Source organism: Natrix helvetica (genome assembly GCF_964273705.1).
Source record: "Natrix helvetica genome assembly, chromosome: 2".
Classification (NCBI taxonomy): Eukaryota; Metazoa; Chordata; class Lepidosauria; order Squamata; family Natricidae; genus Natrix; species Natrix helvetica.
Genome location: NC_138552.1, coordinates 187,821,650 through 187,840,025, shown reverse-complemented (window position 1 = coordinate 187,840,025; position 18,376 = coordinate 187,821,650). Strand labels below are relative to the sequence as shown.

General features: G+C 40.5%; 1 protein-coding gene across 3 annotated transcripts; it reads left to right on the top strand.

Annotated features, from left to right (window-relative positions):
* The first annotated feature begins 2,339 nt into the window (after positions 1–2,339).
* On the top strand, positions 2,340–17,969 carry TUBE1 (tubulin epsilon 1). 3 transcript variants are annotated; one of them, XM_081944910.1, is made up of 12 exons: positions 2,340–2,578; positions 2,698–2,771; positions 4,553–4,605; positions 5,611–5,668; positions 8,772–8,887; positions 10,733–10,854; positions 12,246–12,433; positions 13,564–13,739; positions 14,878–15,018; positions 15,847–15,987; positions 16,806–16,980; positions 17,411–17,969. In XM_081944910.1, exons 1-12 carry the CDS (start codon positions 2,554–2,556, stop codon positions 17,567–17,569), a joined length of 1,428 nt encoding a protein of 475 aa, XP_081801036.1. In that variant the 5' UTR covers positions 2,340–2,553; the 3' UTR covers positions 17,570–17,969. The 3 variants fall into 3 exon arrangements, with proteins under 3 accessions (XP_081801036.1, XP_081801037.1, XP_081801038.1); XM_081944911.1 differs by lacking the exons at positions 2,340–2,578; positions 2,698–2,771 and adding an exon at positions 3,757–3,932; XM_081944912.1 differs by lacking the exons at positions 2,340–2,578; positions 2,698–2,771 and having other exon boundaries at positions 5,616–5,668.
* Positions 17,970–18,376: the final 407 nt, after the last annotated feature.

Below are 18,376 nucleotides of genomic sequence, written 5' to 3'. Positions count from 1 at the left end.
TTTTATACCGTGAAATTAAAAACTCCAGTTGACATAAAAACATTTTTAAATAAATATGAAATATGAATGAAACAAATAAAATGTTGTTCTATACAAATTTCTGGTGTAGGCATTTGTTCATAACACTGTAGGGGGGAAAAATCCATTCCAGTTCCAAACTGGGAGAAAGACACAGGAGCCAATGAATTGGGAGGCAGGCTGCAGGAAAAGTCTCCATTTATGTAGGAATCAGAAGGGAAATGACTCAGCATCGGTTCTGGGACAGCTGACAGCCTAGCATGGATAGTAGAGTGATTTTATACCCCTTTGGACCTTTGAGATTGAGATGCCTGGTGGGTTTATTAGACTGCATTCTTGTTCTGACCCTCCTCGTCCCTCACCAACACACTCCGAGCCAAAGATACTTTACTATAATTATAATTTATTAACAGACAGACAGGTCCTCCACTCCGTTTGGGAAACACTTTAAGCTGAAACACATAAAAGAGTATGGCTAGTCCTCTACATTAAGACCACTGTTGAGCCCAAAATCTCTTTTGATAAATGAGATATTTGTTAAGTGAGTTTTGCCCCATTTTATGACTTTTTTGCCACAGTTGTTAAGTGGGTTACTGCAGTTGATAAGTTAGTAACCTGGCTGTTAATTAAGTCTGGCTTACCCAATGGCTTTGCTTGTCAGGTCACAAAATGAGCTTGGAACACAGCAATGGACATAAATATGAACTAGCTGCCAAGCATCCAAATTTGATCACATGATCATGGGGATACTGCAAAGGTCATAACTGAAAAATAGTCCTAAATCACATTTCTCAATGCCATTGTAACTTTGGATGGTCACTAAACAAACTTGTAAGTCGAGGATTACCTGCATAGTATTCTGAGTGGAAATAGATCATAGAGGTAGAATTCATTTTATTTTCTCTTATTTTAAAATAATTTTGATGCTAGTTTATATAAGTCTTCATTTTACTATTTAAATTGTAAAATATACAAGCATACTTCAAGAGTGGTTTGTTTTTAAGACCAGTGCAATATGTGGTGAATATTAAAATACCAGAAGCAGTCACCTTTTTGGGGTTTCCCTGTACAGAACGCAGCCGCGCGGGTAATTATGGGGAGTACTAGGTACTCCCATGTGACACCGTTCCTGCGCGAGCTGCACTGGCTTCCTGTGGTCTATTGGGTGCGTTTCAAGGTTTTGATAATAATCTTTAAAGCGCTCCATGGCTCAGGACCTAGTTACTTGCGGGATCGTATTCTGCCCCATACATCCCTGCGACCAATCCGCTCGCACAGAGAGGGCCTCCTCCAGGTGCCGTCCACAAGACAGTGTCGGGGGGCGGCGCCTAGGAGTAGAGCCTTCTCTGTGGCGGGCCCAGCCCTGTGGAATGACCTCCCTCCGGATATTAGGAATACCTCTGACCTCCGCTCCTTTCGTATTAAGCTTAAGACCCACCTATTCCAAGTAGCTGGCCTGGCTCAACTTTGATCTAACCATATCGCTCCTGACGGGCTTTTACTGGGTATTTTAATTATATTTAATTATCTAGGGGTTTTTAAATACTGTATTTTAATTGTTTTATTTATCAGCCGACCTCCTCCTTGTGTATGTCTCGGTATATGTCTCTGTTATATGTTTGTTTTGTCCATATTTATTTCATATGTTTCATTGTACGCCGCCCCGAGTCCTTCGGGAGAGGGTGCGGCTAAGAAATAAATATTTATTATTATTATTATTATTATTATTATTATTATTATTATTATTATTATTATTATTATTATTATTATTATTATTATTATTATTATTATTACATATAAAAGTTAGGTTTACATTGTGCATTTAGTCTATTAAGTGTATAATATGCTTAGCTTAATTAAAAATACTTATTGTTAAAAACTATTAATGATTTGAAACTTCAACCAGTCAAGCTTTTTGTAGGTGGAGGGGTTTGTAAAAAATGCAATACCTGCAAAGTGCAATATAGTGAAACGAGTTATGTCTGTATATATGTTCATAACTCCATGAAACATTTCATTTTATCACTAGATATGGATTTTTGTGGCTTCTCAATTCATTGTTTTGACAGAGAAATGATGGATTGTTTTTCTAACATTAAAAAAATCTATGATTAATACTAGTAAATAGAACATTGTAATTGTTTCCCTGATTTCAGTCATTTCATGATTAGGACAAAACACAAAGAACAGCTGAAATCTCCTGAAAAACACACATCCCCCCCCCCCCCCGAAATAAGCCGGCATTACCGCAGGCGGGAAGAGTTCAAAACCGCTCTAATCGGTGAAAACGCCTCGGCGCATGCGCCCAAAGTAACGGCTGAAACCGTTTCCTCCTCCCACTCCACTGCAAACCATCACACCAGCCATGTCCGTGCGCGAGCGTCCAATCAGCAAGGCGGGGGGGGGGGGGAACGGTCGTCCACGTTCCCGCTCTGAAGCCGCTTCCAAACGGCGCGGCGAGGGGAGGGAGGTGGGGAGAAGAGTATCTTTCAGGCGCGACCTGCGTGAGACACGAGACCGGCGCGAGCAGCAGTTATGACGCAGTCCGTAGTAGTCCAGGGTGAGCGTGCACGTCATTCCCAGTCCCTTCCCCTCTCTTTACTTTCTTCCTCCGTAGCGCTTCCATGACGGATGCCTCCCTCTACTCTTTTTTTTTCTTTTTCCTCTCTCCCTATACAGTGGGTCAATGCGGAAACCAAATAGGCTGCCGCTTTTGGGATCTGGCGTTACGGGAGCACGCGACTGTTAACAAGGTAACAAGCCCCGCCTCCTTTTAAAAGGCGGCATGCCTACTAGTATGAGCGCATGCGTAGTTATGCTTTTCAAAGGTTCCTTGTTCACCTACTTCCCTTCTCATTGTTTTTTTTAAAGGAGGGGGGGTTCTTTACTTCATTGTTTTGCCATTGTGCTCCATCTACATAAGACCACAGCAAACAGGGTACTGAGTCGGAACGCCGCAACGAAGATTCCCCTCCTTTGCGGCGAGGTGGTTTCCGCCATCACCGTCATTTATGCCGCCACGGTGAGGCGCTGCAGCCCTTCGGTTCCCGCCGTACCCGGCGACAGGTTACTGTGGTTACCGTCCCTCCCAGTGTTCTGTTACCATGGCTACGATTCCAATGATGCTCTGGAGCTCCCCGGCAGGTGGAGTGGGATTCCAGTAAAATCCATTGACCCATTTTTATTTATTTTTATTTTATTTTATTCCTTTCTTCACGTGGCTTTGCTGGGACAGCTTCTTCAGTTATTGGTGAATTCTGTACCATCAAGTTGTTTCGGCTTCAGTCGACCAGATGTTCTCCACGATTATCTGTCTCTAACCTGATCCTTTCAGGTCTTCCAATGGTGCACTCATCGTCTCTGTAAACCGGAGTCCCTCCACTTCGCTGCTGGTCACCCTCTTCTCTTTCTGCCCTCCTTTCTCATCCTTTTCTAGAGAGAGGTCTTTGCATCCGGAGTAAGCATGATTCAGAACTCTGGGCTGATTGGTTCGGTGTTCCATCCACTTGTTTTATTTAGAACAATCTCAGGCAGAATGGGACAACTCGCCACAGCTTGCCGCAGGACAACTCAACAATTTAATTATTTAAAATATTTAAATTCTTGTCATTCACATTTCATTTTGCCCCTCCTTTGGCATCCTTTCTTTAGTGATTCAATTCCATTATTTCTTCCATATTTGTAACTCTTGTTCCGCGGTGAGTTGGCCATGGCGAGTTGGCTGCAGCAAATTGTCGCAGACCCATTCTCAGGAGTCTTCTCCAAGACCAAACTTCAAAATATACACTTCTTTGTCCCATGATATTGCCAAAAGCAAGATGTACCCATTACAATTTCCTTGGGGATGCTTTTTTGTTACCTGCAGTGAAAAGCTGAAGAAACCATCCATAAGTTCCATTATATCTGATTTGAAGGTCAGTGGGAGGAAGGAAGGTTGAACTTATATACCTTAAAGAAGATAGGCTATACTCGGAAGCACTGTGTGTATGAACTAGATCTAAAATCAGGGGGGAAAATGTTAAAATCTATAGCAGGCCTTGCCATCATAGGATAAGGAGGAAGTAAGCTGTAATTCAAAAAAGCTTATGCTTTTAACTTTTTTCAGTTTGAAAGGATACTACCAAACTCCTCATTATTATTCATTGTTTTAATTAATAGTATTATAATTCAGTTATGTTATTTGTTTCTGAATAGTACTGGTAATTTGTCCTTTTTGATTTCTTCACACAGTTATTAACATGAATTTTACTGTAAGATTTTGAGAGACTAGTGTTCAGTATGTCTTGAGCCCGCTTACAACTTACCTGTCAAAAAATCCAAAACCATCTTGCAGAATAGTGATTGAAATAACTTAGGAATATATCTGTACAAGAAAACAAGATAAACGCATTTGTATTCTTTGAATCACACCAATGGTTTTTTAAATACAATAAGGAGTATAATCTCAAAAAGTTATTTTGAAATGTTTGTGCTAGAATTTACAGCACAAGTTCAAAGTTTAGTTTTTACTTAAAGTATTTTTTTATTATTTTAGAAAGGACTTTATGATGAAGCATTAAGCAGTTTCTTTAGAAATGTGAACACAAGGTAAGTTTCTTTGGGAAGTACAGTAATATGTTAATTGAGACGCTGTAAAACTGTTCTGTATATGTTGAGAGATTCTTTTGTATCAGACTTTGCATTGCTGAAAGTTAGCATTTTCTTCTATCTTTTGAAAGATAAAGTTCTGACATTAATGGTATGACTATCGTTCACTGCATGTCATTGATGCTGTATAAGTAATCTGCTTTGTTATAATCCTGTATGTGAGCAATTCAATGGGGTTTAATTAAGCAAGTATAAAATTTAAGCTTGCATCTTTTTATTGCTGGATTAGGTAAGTGAAATCCCAGTCGGTAGGTTGTGTTGTGATATTCATGTCAACTTGTTGCAGACTTAGAATACGTTTATTTGTAAACTGTCACTTAGATGAGATTTGCAGTGTAGAAATTTAATTAAATGTTACACCACTGCCATAACTTAACTTATTCTGACTGGGCCATAATTCTTGGTATTCATCATTTTAGAATAATATCATAGTTCTGTTTTTTTATCTCTGAGTTATTAGGTCATAAGTTGGCAGCAAAGGTGGTGGGGTGGATAGAGAGGATATTAACTGTTCATCCAATTTTTTGTAGCTGTAATTTTACTTGCTATCCTCCATAGCCTGAACAAAAAGCTATTTCCAAGCCAGAGCTCCATTGCCTGCATGGTATAGTTGTATCTCTCTGATTTCCTAATATATTGACCTGTTACAACTCCATCACTTTATCAAGTTGCACTGAAAAAAACCCTCTTATTTGGCTTGCTTCATGATAAGAAGGGAGATAGTGCTGATAATATTATAGTCTTCCAATTTTATCTATTTGAGATCCTGCAAAAAGAGTTACATATGACAAGCATCTTTTTTAATATTTATATTTATCTTGTTTCTTTATTTTGCATTAGAAAAAGCATTTTTCAGTTTTTGTGTGTCAATGAGTGTGATGTCACCTGCAAAGGCAGGCTGAGCTTTATCCATGATTATAACTATCTGACTTCTGATTTTTCTAGAACAGATGGTGACAGTGCTGACATTTCCAGAGGAAAAATCTGTTCCTTAAAAGCACGTGTAAGAGGAGAAACTATTTAATTTAACCCTTTTTTTAAATTTGTAGACTATTGTAAAATGTTCTTAATTTGGAAAGTTTTATTTTCAAACATATTTACCCTGTAACTATTGAAATAATATTTATGTGTTTGGTTAAACAAGTGAGGTCTTTGTGCCATTCAGCTTTATGTTTTGTAAAGCTCTAGAACCGTGATGGCGAACCTATGGCATGCATGCCACAGGTGGCATATAAAGCCATTTGTCAGCACGCGAGGTGTTGCCCTGTCAGCTGGCTAGCGCATCAGCTTTGAAGCCTCTGGAGCGTGAAAAAACAACCCTACGAGCAAACCAGAAATCACTTCCCGTTTGTCCATAGGGCCATTTTTCATCCTCCGGAGTCTTCAGGGAAGCCTCCTGAAGGCCCCTGAAGGCTCCGGAGGGCTAAAACCAGCCCTACGAGCAAACCGGAAGTCTGTTCCTGAATTCCCGGTTTGCCCGTAGGGCTGGTTTTTTGCACTCCGGAAGGCTGTTTTTGCCCTTCCCAGGCTTCTATAAAACCTCTGGAGCTGGGGAGGGTGAAAAAAGGACACCAAAAATGGGGGGGGGAGCGCTGGTCGTGTACACATGCATGCTGGGGTCGTGTGCATAGCATTATGGGTGTGGCATGCCCGCGCACGCCCCCCCTGCGCTCCTCCCGCTTTTGGCATGCAAGCCAAAAAAGGTTCCCCATCACTACTCTAGAATATCTGCTCATATTTTGTCCTCATTGTCAAATAGATGAGGGAATGTAAAGTGAACTATTAGAAGGAACTTTACTGTACAGGGTATAACATTCTTACATCATGTCAGATATAATTTATTTCTTACACATGCAGTACATACATACACACAGTATAGAATTAGCAGTAAGGTAAGTATTTGTGTGTGTGGATGGATGGATAGATGATAGATAGATGATAGATAGATAGATAGATAGATAGATAGATAGATAGATAGATAGATAGATGATAGATAGATAGATAGATAGATGATAGATAGATAGATAGATAGATAGATAGATAGATGATAGATAGATGGATAGATAGATAGATAGATAGATAGATAGATAGATAGATGATAGATAGATGATAGATATAAACAAATTTTGTTTAATAAATATATTGTGAGTATATTCTAAATAAGAAATTTTAGAAATGAAAATAACACTTTTCCAGATAGATTACACAGAAAAATCTGCCTGCACAATGCTTCTCTTAATGAAAAAAATGACTTTATGGTTGTTTGATAATTTGTCCCTTTTTATATTCAGTTGTCAGAAAAGGTTGGGGAATACTATCATATCAAGAGTCAGCAGACTGAGCAGTCTTGCTTCAGAAGTATTTTTGGCTTGAATATCATAATTAAAATTACAAGGTTTAATCAGAGTTATTTCCAAAAAAAATCATGCTGGAAATGTGTTTGTTGAGACAAGATCATTTTGATTAATCCCGTTAACTAACACATAATACCAAATATTAGTGTAGTACCGTGTTTCCCCGAAAATACAACCTGTCCCGAAACTAAACCCTTGCCACATTTTTCGCGTGGGCAAAAATATAAGCCCACCCCCGAAAATAAACCCCCCCTCCGGCCAGGCAGAGCACCCCTCACTGACCTAGCGTTATTCCGAAAGCGCCAAGTCGCAGGAGCCGGGGGGGAGCGCTCACGTTGCTTGCCGCCTTCGGGATACCGCTAGGTTGGGGAGTGGTGTTCTGCCTGGCCGAAGGGGAGAGTTGCCGGGTGGCTGCTCCCTTGTGAACTAGCTCCCGAAGAGCCGGGCACAGCCTCAGGGGCAAAGCAGCCATGAGGTAACCATGCTCACGAACAGCCGCCCGGCAAATCCCTCTCCAGCCGGGAAGAGCACCATTCACTGACCTAGGGGGTAATCCCTAAGGTGCCAAGCCATGTGGCGCTCTGCCCGCCCCCCAGCTCCCCCAGCTTTGCACATTCGGGATACCCCCTAGGTCAGTGCATGGAGCTCTGGCCGGCTGGAAAAGTGGGTTGCGCGAGCGCCTGTTCCGCTCGCAGCTTCACCAAGCCCTTGCCAGGCTCCCCCAGGCCACCGCCGCTGGCTGCTGCTGCCCGCTGGCGCCGCCCTCCGCACATAACTTCAAAACTTGGGGCCGAGTCTTCCAGCATCGGCCACTCTAGGAGTGCTCTCTGTGGTGGGCCGGCTGCCGGACAGAGAGTCTTCCGGACAGAGTCTTCCAGCATCAGCCGCTCTAGGAGTGCTCTCTATGGTGGGCCGGCTGCTGGACAGAGAGTCTTCCGGACAGAGTCTCCCAGCAGCCAGCCCACCAAAGAGAGCACTCCTAGAGTGGCTGATGCTGGAAGACTCGGCCCCGAGTTTTGGAGTTTGGAAGTTATGCTCGGAGCGGGGCGGCAGCGGGCAGCAGCAGCCAGCGGCGGTGGCCTGGGAGAGCTGCGCAAGGGCTTGGTGAAGCTGCGGGCGGAACAGGCGCTCACGCAACCCTTCTCCTGCCGGCCAGAGCTCCATGCACTACCCTAGGGGGTATCCCGAATGTGCAAAGCCGCGGGAGCTGGGGGGCGGGCAGAACGCTACATGGCTTGGCACCTTAGGGATTACCCCCTAGGTCAGTGAATGGCGCTCTTCCCGGCTGGAGAGGGGATTTGCCGGGCGGCTGCTCGTGAGCATGGTTACCTCATGGCTGCTTCGCCCCTGAGGCTGTGCCCAGCTCTTCGGGAGCCAGTTCACAAGGGAGCAGCCGCCCGGCAGCCCCAAAACAATAAGCCCTCCCTGATAATAAGCCCAAGGGCATATTTCGTGAGGCAAAAGAAAATAAGCCCCTGTCGTATTTTCGGGGAAACACGGTAAAAGCATATCTTAGTATAAATGTTACATTTACTGGTATGTTTGTGTACATTTAATCCTGGAGCAATTTTTAATTATGGTAATTGAAATTAGAATTTCATTTTTTGTGAAAATTTAGGTACATTTTTCTGGAATCAGCTTTTTGAAAATTAAAATAGTATGTGAAAATTAAACAAAGCTGATACCTACTTCATTTTTATGTCCTGTTTTTAAAGATATGCTGAATAAATTATTTTTATTCTCCTGCCTAAGGCTCTACTGATTGACATGGAAGAGGGTGTCGTGAATGAAATTCTTCAGGGGCCATTAAGAGATGTGTTTGATAGCAAACAACTGATCACAGATGTTTCTGGCTCAGGGAACAATTGGTAAGAATAAATTCTGTTTCATAAAAATCTTCAACAAGATTCTCTTTGAAAAACTTCAAATGCAGTATAAATTTTCTATCTTTTGCACTTACTACAATCCCTGAAAGGATATTAAGATAAATATTTAAAACCCAAATTTATAATTGTTTTGCCAAATATCTTATATCTCCCATTTTCATGCTTCCATAAATAGACATTTCATTTTTGTCATATAATTGTATCGATCAATTCATTGTATACTTTGTATCCCGATTTTCGGAACATAAATCTTTATATGATGGCTTAGACTTATTCCAATAGGAGAGTTGGTTGTAAATACCGTATTTTTTTGGACTATAAGAGACGCATCTTTTTCCCTCAAAAAAGAGGCTGAAAATCTGGGTGCCTCTTATACACCGAATACAGCATTTTTTTGCCTCCCGAAGCCCTGCCCCTTCACCAAAATGGCTGTGCATACCCTTATGGAGGCTTTCAGAGCGCTCCTGGGGGCTGGGGAGGGCAGAAATGAGCAAAAAATGGGTCGTTTTTTGCCCCAGCCCCCAGCAGCACTCTGCAAGTGTCCCCCCCCCCCCCCCCAAGGCTATTCATGCCTTTTTTTGGGGAAAAAAAACGGGGCCATTTCTCTCTCTATATCCCTTTATCTACCTACCTACCTAACTACTCTATCTATCCCTACCTACCTACTGTATTTCTCCCTCTTTCTCTCCCTATCTATCCCTCTATCTACCTACCTACTTTTTTTAAAAAAAATGCCTCTTCAAAACCTTGATGCATTTTATACTCTGAAAAATACGGTAGCCCTTGAGGAGAGGAACCCAGTCCAGATGACACAAGAGCAGTCTGTTTGCTTGTCTTTTGAAATAATTCTCTTAGAACAGTTAGAACAGTTGGTAATAGTTGGTTTTGTGGGGAGGAGGAATCCAGCTGGTCCAAATTCTCCTATCAGGCACATGCTGATCTGTTCCTAACTGCTGCTGCTTCATTTCATTTGGTCATCTAAGAACAAATTGGAGCAGCTAACCAAAGAGAAGATTTAGACCTTTAAGCCCTCCTTGCACCCCCAGTCCCAATTTCATATAAATGCTCTTAAGATATAGAAGGTATGTACAGGCAGTTCTTCACTTACCGCCACAATCATTTTAAGTTGCCTGTGAAGACTAGTAGAGTGTGAATTTAGGAGTGATTTATTGGTATCAGTTTAATCGTTTCTTGTTTATTTTTTTGTGTTCATGGTGGCAAAGGATGACCTTAAAAAGACAAAAGACTTTGCCCTTTTATGTCTAGATCTGGGGTCAGCAAACTGCAGCTCTGGAGCCTCATGTGCTCTTTCCTCCCTCTGCTGTGGCTCTGCTGGAGCTTCGGGGGTGGGGGAGAAGCACAGTGCGCCAGGAGAAGACTCTATGGCAAGGGGAGGGTTTTCCAGTTGTCTCCAAAATTGATAGGGCTTTCGGTTATGAGAGGAAAATTACGCCGCTCTAGGAGAAGACTCTATGGTGGGGGAACTGAACTTCCGATCAGCTCCAGAATTGAACAGGGGGCTTCCGGTTAGGACCGTTGTGACTCCCGGTGTTTTCTTTTCTGTGAGAAACGGGTCCAAATGGCTCTTTGAGCGTTTGAGTTTGCCGACCTCTGGTCTAGGTCAACCAGCTTTTGCCTTTGCTAGCTGTGAAATGAGAAAAGCAAACCAGTGGAATCAAAAGAAGAGGAAGGGGCTAAGAGGCTTGCTTCCATTTCTCATGTGGCCTGTGCTTAAATTTGACACTAATGCATATGAGCTCAAAAGATGGCATGTTAATATTAGCACTAAAATAGAAGGGTAGCATATTAAAAGTCTCCTATTTCCAGGGCTGTGGGTCACAATGTATATGGATGTCAGTACCGAGAACATATTGTTGAAAAATTGAGGAAAACTGCAGAGCACTGTGACTGTCTGCAATGCTTCTTTGTTATTCATTCAATGGGAGGGGGTAAGTATTTTTTTAGTCCCAGAGATATAGCCATGTCAGGTGACATGAAGGAAAACTCGGCATATACTGTTATGTCCAATAAGAAATTTCCATTTGGTTGAAATTGGAAAGCAATTTCTGACTTCTTAGAACTGAATCCAGCATCACAGTTGTTTTCCTGTTTGCTGTGAGGCAACATTTTTTCAGGTTCTTTCCATTTCCACCTTGCTGGTCACGTTATTGGAAGTGCTATTGCATTGGGCAAAATACACCCAATCGCTGTTAACAAAAATTCTATAAAAATTGAATGCATTAATTAAAAAGTTTACTACAATGAAAAGAGATGTTTGAAATAAAGGAGATACCTTGCGATTTGCCTCAAAAGATATATTCATCAAAATTATTACTGAATTTCAGTGGAATTTTTTTTAATTACATTTTTCTTTACGTTTAACTACTTTACAAAAGTCATGTTGCAGTTAGCTTTCTTTTGAGTTCCTTGATATATATGAGAGTTCTTGCATTTCATAATGCCATTGTCTAAGACAGTGATGGCGAACCTATGGCACGCATGCCACAGGTGGCACGCAAGCCATTTGTCAGGGCATGCGAGGCGCTGCCCTGTCAGATGGTCAGCGCGCATATACGCGCTGGCCAGCTGAGTTCACCCTTTTTTTAAAGCCATTTTTCGCCCTCCCCAGACTCCAGAGGCTTTATAGGAGCCTGGGGAGGGCGAAAAGAGGCCCCCCTGCCCCCCGCCCTGGAGGCCCTCCGGAGGCTTCATGAGCTTCCCTGAAGCCTCCGGAGCACAAAAAACCGGCCCTACAGGCAAACCAGAAATTTGAGAACGGACTTCCTGTTTGCTCGGAGGGTCGTTTTGACTGCCCCGGAGGCTTCAGGGAAGCCTCTTGAAAGTCCCTGAAGCCTTTGGAGCGCTTAAAACTACCCTCCGAGCAAACTGGAAGTGACTTCCGGTTTGCTCGGAGGGTCGTTCTGACTGCTTTGGAGGCTTCAGGGAAGCCTCCTGAAGGTCCCTGAAGCCTCCGGGGAGTACAGGGGGGGCTGTTTTCACCCTCCCCATGCTCCTATAAAGCCTCTGGAGCTGGGGAGGACAAAAAAAGCATGCAAAAATGGGGTCGTGCCTGTAGTGCGTGCATGCGCACTGGGGGGTCGTGCATTGCATTATGGGTGTGGCACGCCTCCTGCACACGACCCCCTTGCACTCCCCCCACTTAGGGCACGCGAGCCAAAAAAGGTTCGCCATCGCTGGTCTAAGACATTTTCTCATAGGTTTTCCAATAGATGTTGCCTGAGATAAATTGTATAAACATTGATTTTGAATTTTTAAAAAATTCTTATAATTTGTAAGACAAGTCATTTTGTCATTGTAGTTATTTCCTTATTTCTTCTAGGAACAGGATCTGGTCTTGGTACATTTTTACTAACAGTGCTTGAAGATGAATTTCCAGAAGTATATAGATTTGTGACTTCCGTTTATCCATCACGTGAGGATGATGTCATCACATCTCCATATAACAGTGTATTGGCTATGAAGGAACTCACTGAACATGCTGACTGTGTATTACCAATTGAAAATGAGGTAAGCATTTTTCAGGGCCTGAGAATTTACATTAGAAGGGTAGCTCTTGTCTTTCTTTAATATAAACTTCATAGTGCAAATGTTGAGCTGATAGCTTCTGCATGCTTTTCCCATTGTAAATAAAAACAAAATATTTTCTTATTTTAAAAGTATATGATCAATATGTATGAGTGTGTATATGTATATACCCGGGGTGTCAAACTCAAGGCCCGTGGGCTGCATCCGGCCCACAAGGTGCTTAAATCTGGCCCGCGGTGCCTCTGTGCAGTCCTCCTGAGCTCAGTTTTTGGCCGCGACGACCTCCTGCAACCCTCTGCCAGTGAAAACAGGACCCAGGAGCGCTGTGCAATGCTTGCCCGGACTCTGTTTTCGCTGGCAGAGGGCTGCAAGAGGCAGTAACAACCAGAAATGGAGCCTCGACAAGTGACGTTGAGCTGGCTATGCCCACCCTAGCCACACACACAACCCAAGATCAAACACAAACATGATGCGGCCCTCAATAAAATCGAGTTTGACACCTCTGATATTTATTTGTGTGTGTGTGTGTATGTATACACAGACAGAGATAATCTGATTATATATATACAGATTTCTCTTCATTTTGTGTAAATTTTTCACTTTTCTTGTGTATATAGTGTATGTATATGTGAATATATTTTTATGCACTTAACAGGAATTAAATGTTTTGCTTGGTTGTCTGCTTTTACTTAGCATGGATGTTAAATTTGTGAAGCATGTCGCAACTTTTTAATTAAAAAATACTTTATAATTAGTTTTAATAACAACACTATTGTTTATGTGTATGCCCAATCTCTAGCAGCCCAAGGCAGTGTAAATTGCATTCTGCTGTTCACATTTCCATTGTGAATTGGGCTGAATGATATTGACAAGCCACAATCACATATTGATTATCCACGATGGATCATGAACCTGGTCTTAGTTTTTTCCTCTTCCTAATCCAACTCCTTAATTGAAAGCATTGTTTAGAATATCATAACCTCTACCCATTGCATAGAGCTACTCTAAGATTAACTAAATCTGTCATTCTGTTATAAAATCCAGTCCATTGTAGTTTTGCTTATTTTGTCTTTTGTAAATGTTTTTCATTATTTTTTTTTCATCTTGCAAAGTCTTTATTTGACATAGTTAGTAAAATTAACCAGATGACCAACTCTGGAAAACTAGGATCAACTGTAAAGCAAAGCAGCTTGGTGACTTCGAGTGCAGGTGGAATAAAACATCTTCAAGAAAAACCTTTTGATGCTATGAACAACATTGTGGCTAACTTACTATTGAACCTGACCAGGTGAACCTTTAGACCTTTTAATTAAAAAAATAAAATTGTCCTTACACTAAAATATGTTATTTTGTTGAAATAAAGCTTCTGCATTTTTCTGCAGGTCATAGTCCCTTGCTTCTTTGCAAGTAGCCACTTCCTTTAAAAATTATGAGTATTGTTGTTTTTGTGGGAAGTTTAAAAAGACAGGTGCTGGGAGTGGCAGAAAAAGTTAAAAGAAAATGGTTGTAAAGCCCCTTAGCACACTTGCTAAATTGAAAGGATAAAATTCATTCTTTTTGTTGATACCCTGTTTGGCTTTGAATGGAATGTTTAAAACTTTGTTTCTGCATCATTTCTGTATAGTAGATAAACATAGGTATAGCTTTGCAAAATATCAACATATCCCTATGTAGAATTTCCATCTGCCTGGGCCTTGTAGTATAGGCAAAGTCACAGGTTTTTTTTTCCCTTTCTACCCTTCTGAAATATAAGTATAATGATTAATCTGATTATTAAACTCAGAGCTGTTGGAAGCACCACATAACTTGGCAGAGAAGATCTGTAATCTCCTTCTCAAGCAACCAAAGGACTTTTTGATTTTATACAACTCTTACAATACAATAGTAGAGTTGGAAGGGACCTTGAAGGTCTTCTAGTCCAACCCCCTGCCTAGGCAGGAAACCCTATACCATTTCAGACAAATGGCTATCCAACATCTTCTTAAAGACTTCCAGTGTTGGGGCATTCACAACTTCTGGAGGGAAGCTGTTCCACTGATTAATTGTTCTAACTGTCAGGAAGTTTCTCCTCAGTTCTAAGTTGCTTCTCTCCTTGATTAGTTTCCACCCTTGCTTCTTGTTCTACCCTCAGGTGCCTTGGAAAATAGTTTGACTCCCTCTTCTTTGTGGCAACCCCTGAGATATTGGAACACTGCTATCATGTCTCCCCTAGTCCTTCTTTTCATTAAACTAGACCTACCCAGTTCCTGCAACTGTTCTTCATATGTTTTAGCCTCCAGTCCCCTAATCATCTTTGTTGCTCTTCTCTGCACTCTTTCTAGAGTCTCCACATCTTTTCTACATCGTGGCGACCAAATCTGAATGCAGTATTCCAAGTGTGGCCTTACCAAGGCATTATAAAGTGGTATCTTATATGTTATTTTCAGCTCTGCTAGATTTGAAGGATCTCTTAATATGGATCTTAATGAAATCAGCATGAACTTGGTTCCCTTTCCTCGACTTCATTATCTAGTTTCCAGCTTGACTCCTCTTTATACTCTGGCTGATGTTAATGTGCCTTCGCGACGGTGAGTATTTTTATTCAACATTGTTCCTAGAAACTATACTGTAGTTACAAATAGTTAAGAACATATTTGTGAATTTTATTTCCTACAATCCCACCCCCCTTCCCAAAAGGTCAGGTACAAGTTCCATGGCATCTCAAAAAACAATATAATCTTCCTGAAAAGGAAAAGGAAATCAGATTTATTCGCAGATTCTGACAATCCAGCAGTCTGAACAAAAGCAATATGGATTCTGGTCAAGTGAACAGAAAGCCTCATGTCTCCCAAAGAGATGTAGTTAAATACAATCCTTAGGTCAGAAAGGTCCTAGGTTTTAATTATATATTACCTGAAATAATGAAAATGAATTCTTCCCTTTTTAGCATCCTTATTTACACACATCAATCAAACCGATCACATCACAAAAGTAACTAGCAATAATAGTATCAATACACAAAAGGATGCAGTTGGCAAATAATATGCCAGAGGCTTAAAACTATAAGAATGGATGGAAATGGAAAGCATAACTGAAGATGAACAAGCAGCTGACACAAGGCCAAGCATTATTTTTTCCTTTTAATTATATTTTGTTTAGACTGCTGATCATTGATCCAAAGAAATATCATTTTTTTCCTATTGATGTTACAAAACAGATTAATTTTCAAGTTAGTATACAGTTGTCATTTTACATGTAAAAACAAGGCAGCCAAGAGTTGGGAGTCTTCAAAGCACAATACTATTTTTGACAAGTTACCCTTCTAAAAGCTTGCAACCAGAATATATACAAAATACATATTTATCTTACTTGGCATATATTCTTAATACTGTTAAAACAATTCCTCTGTTTTTTAGGTTGGATCAAATGTTTTCTGATGCTTTTAGCAAAGAACACCAGCTGTTACGAGCTGATCCAAAACGTAATGTGTACCTTGCTTGTGCTCTCTTAGTCAGAGGAAACGTACAGGTTTCAGATCTTCGTAGAAATATTGAACGGTTTGTACTAAAATATATGTTCTCAAGAATTATTAACTGCTTTTTCAAAAGGACAACTTAGTGTGATCTCTTTTTAATGCCACTTATGCCTATGTTGTAAATGATTATATTATGAGAATACAGAAACATTTGGTAATTTAGTCTTGCATTTTCTATCACATAGAATTTGATGTATACGTAATGTTAATATCTTTATGAATATACCAAGCCCTACAAGACTGGCCAACTCAGAAAACAAGAGGCACTTGGATTTCTAGAAAGATATTTATTGCTAGGAATATGTAAGAATCATAAAGCCTACCGTCATTGTCCTGTAGACCTTACACCTGCTGTATTAAGGCAGGCCTATTCTTTTTCTCATGTTTCCCCACCACCTCCATGGACTCAAGAGTCTCTTTTGTAATAAAGTTGTTTTCTCCCTTAAGAGTCTTACTGCCTCCTCTGTTCTCAAGATCTGTTAGGCATCCCATCAAAATTGAATGTGGTTTAGAAACTAGCACACAGAATGTAAAACTCAGATTTAACATCAATTTTAGGCATATGCTTTTCAACACACTTCCATTAAAAGGATAGTTAGAAGGTCTTTATTGCATACTAGTGCTGTGGACATCCTTTTTAAATATCATTGGAAATAGTTAAATCTGCCACTAACTTTGCTTTGTGTAATGGCATCTTCTCCAACTAGGCACCCTTGAGATATGCTAGTCTAACCTTGTCAGTCACAATCTGACTTTATTGTCTGGAATTATAGTTCAATTACGAAGCATAAAGTAGCACTGCTGCTTGCTATTTTTCAAGCCCTAATTTTCTGGTTGCAGGTTGAAGCCTTCACTTCAGTTTGTATCCTGGAATCAAGAAGGATGGAAAACTGGTTTATGTTCAGTACCTCCAGTTGGCCATTCCCATTCTTTGTTGGCACTGGCAAATAACACATGCATTAAACCAACTTTCATTGAACTCAAAGAGAGATTCATGAAGTTGTACAGGAAAAAGGTATGCCCTAAAATGAAAAGTCATGCAACTATTTTAAGTACTTCATTTGCATTTGCATAATTCTCAATATTAGGAAATCCTCTGTATCAAAAGACCTGTAGTCATCTCAGTTGGCTCCCCTGTTGACAAGCTGTATAGTAAGGTTGTAATATATTTGAAGGTATATAAATGACCAGTTGACTGCAGTGCAAAGTTATATAACGAGAATGGGAGAGAAAGGGAACAAGAAAAAGAGAGAGAGAGAGAGTGGGTGGAGAAGGGGTGCAAGTGACATGATATCCTAGATTTTTTTAAAAAAAAAACTACACTGATTTTCTACCATAAGTGGTCATACGTTCTGTTTACTTTTCAATTTTATTTGCATTTATGTGGAATATTTATCCCAGTAAAATATATAATGCATGACTGAAATTAATACTTGTTTCTGCAGGCTCACCTTCACCATTACCTACATGTTGATGGGATGGATCAGAACTGTTTCTCCGAAGCACTTTCATCACTGTCAAATTTAATAGAGGACTATAATCAGCTTGAAGCTGCTAACAGTGGCCCTGCAGTAGATCCACCAAGGCTAAAGATAGTGATGTAGCAATGCGTGGACATAGCAGGAAAAAATTTAATATTTGGGGAAAAAAATGCACATGCAATCAATATGGTGAGTATTCAATTCAGTTGGAAGAATGTAAGGCTAGTTCTGGCTGATAAGTTCTTAACAAACTATCTTTTGGGACAATCAGAAGCACTGTTACTCTTGAAAGACAGTGGAAACATTCAGTCTGCCCAACAGTTTTGTAAAATATTTTTTTTACCTTGCACAGAGGCTGTACGGGGATTGGATAATGCAAATCTCAACTTACATATTATGAAATGCACTTTTATCTCAAGCACTGTTTATTTTTGTATGTATATTTTTTGAAATGAGCACATTTTGAATATAAATATTTCTTGTGATATTTTTATTAATACTTTAATAAATGTTTTTAAAAATCCCTTGTGTTGAATTTGAAATTATTACCTGTGCATAGTTGGTGACTGTCCTATTGACCCATGAGGTTCACTGTAGACAGAAATCCCAATATGAAGTAAAAGCTGTCTTGTCTAAAACCAAGTTCTTTATATCACATTCTGTCAGCTACTCCAGTTTAACTGAGGTTTAGGCATGCATACTGCTAGTTTCACTGCCAGTTACTCTGATTCAGAGCCAAGTGCAATGCAGTCTTTCAGAAGCCTGGCTTTGAATGAGATACATTTTTCTATGTGTTCTTGAAAGTGAAACATTGTGATAATCTCATGCAGACCAGGATCCTTCCTGTTTCTATTGATGGGGCAGAAAGTGTAACAGAAACAGCAGTTATAGAGCAGGTTGGGAGAAAAATAAAATTCTATTTCTATAAAT

Excerpts from the sequence above, each read along its gene's own strand:
- TUBE1 (XM_081944910.1), top strand. The coding sequence starts at position 2,554 with ATGACGCAGTCCGTAGTAGTCCAGG. Across the intron at positions 8,888-10,732 it reads TCTGGCTCAGGGAACAATTG|GGCTGTGGGTCACAATGTAT; the intron begins GTAAGAATAAAT and ends TCCTATTTCCAG. Across the intron at positions 15,019-15,846 it reads GTTAATGTGCCTTCGCGACG|GTTGGATCAAATGTTTTCTG; the intron begins GTGAGTATTTTT and ends TCTGTTTTTTAG.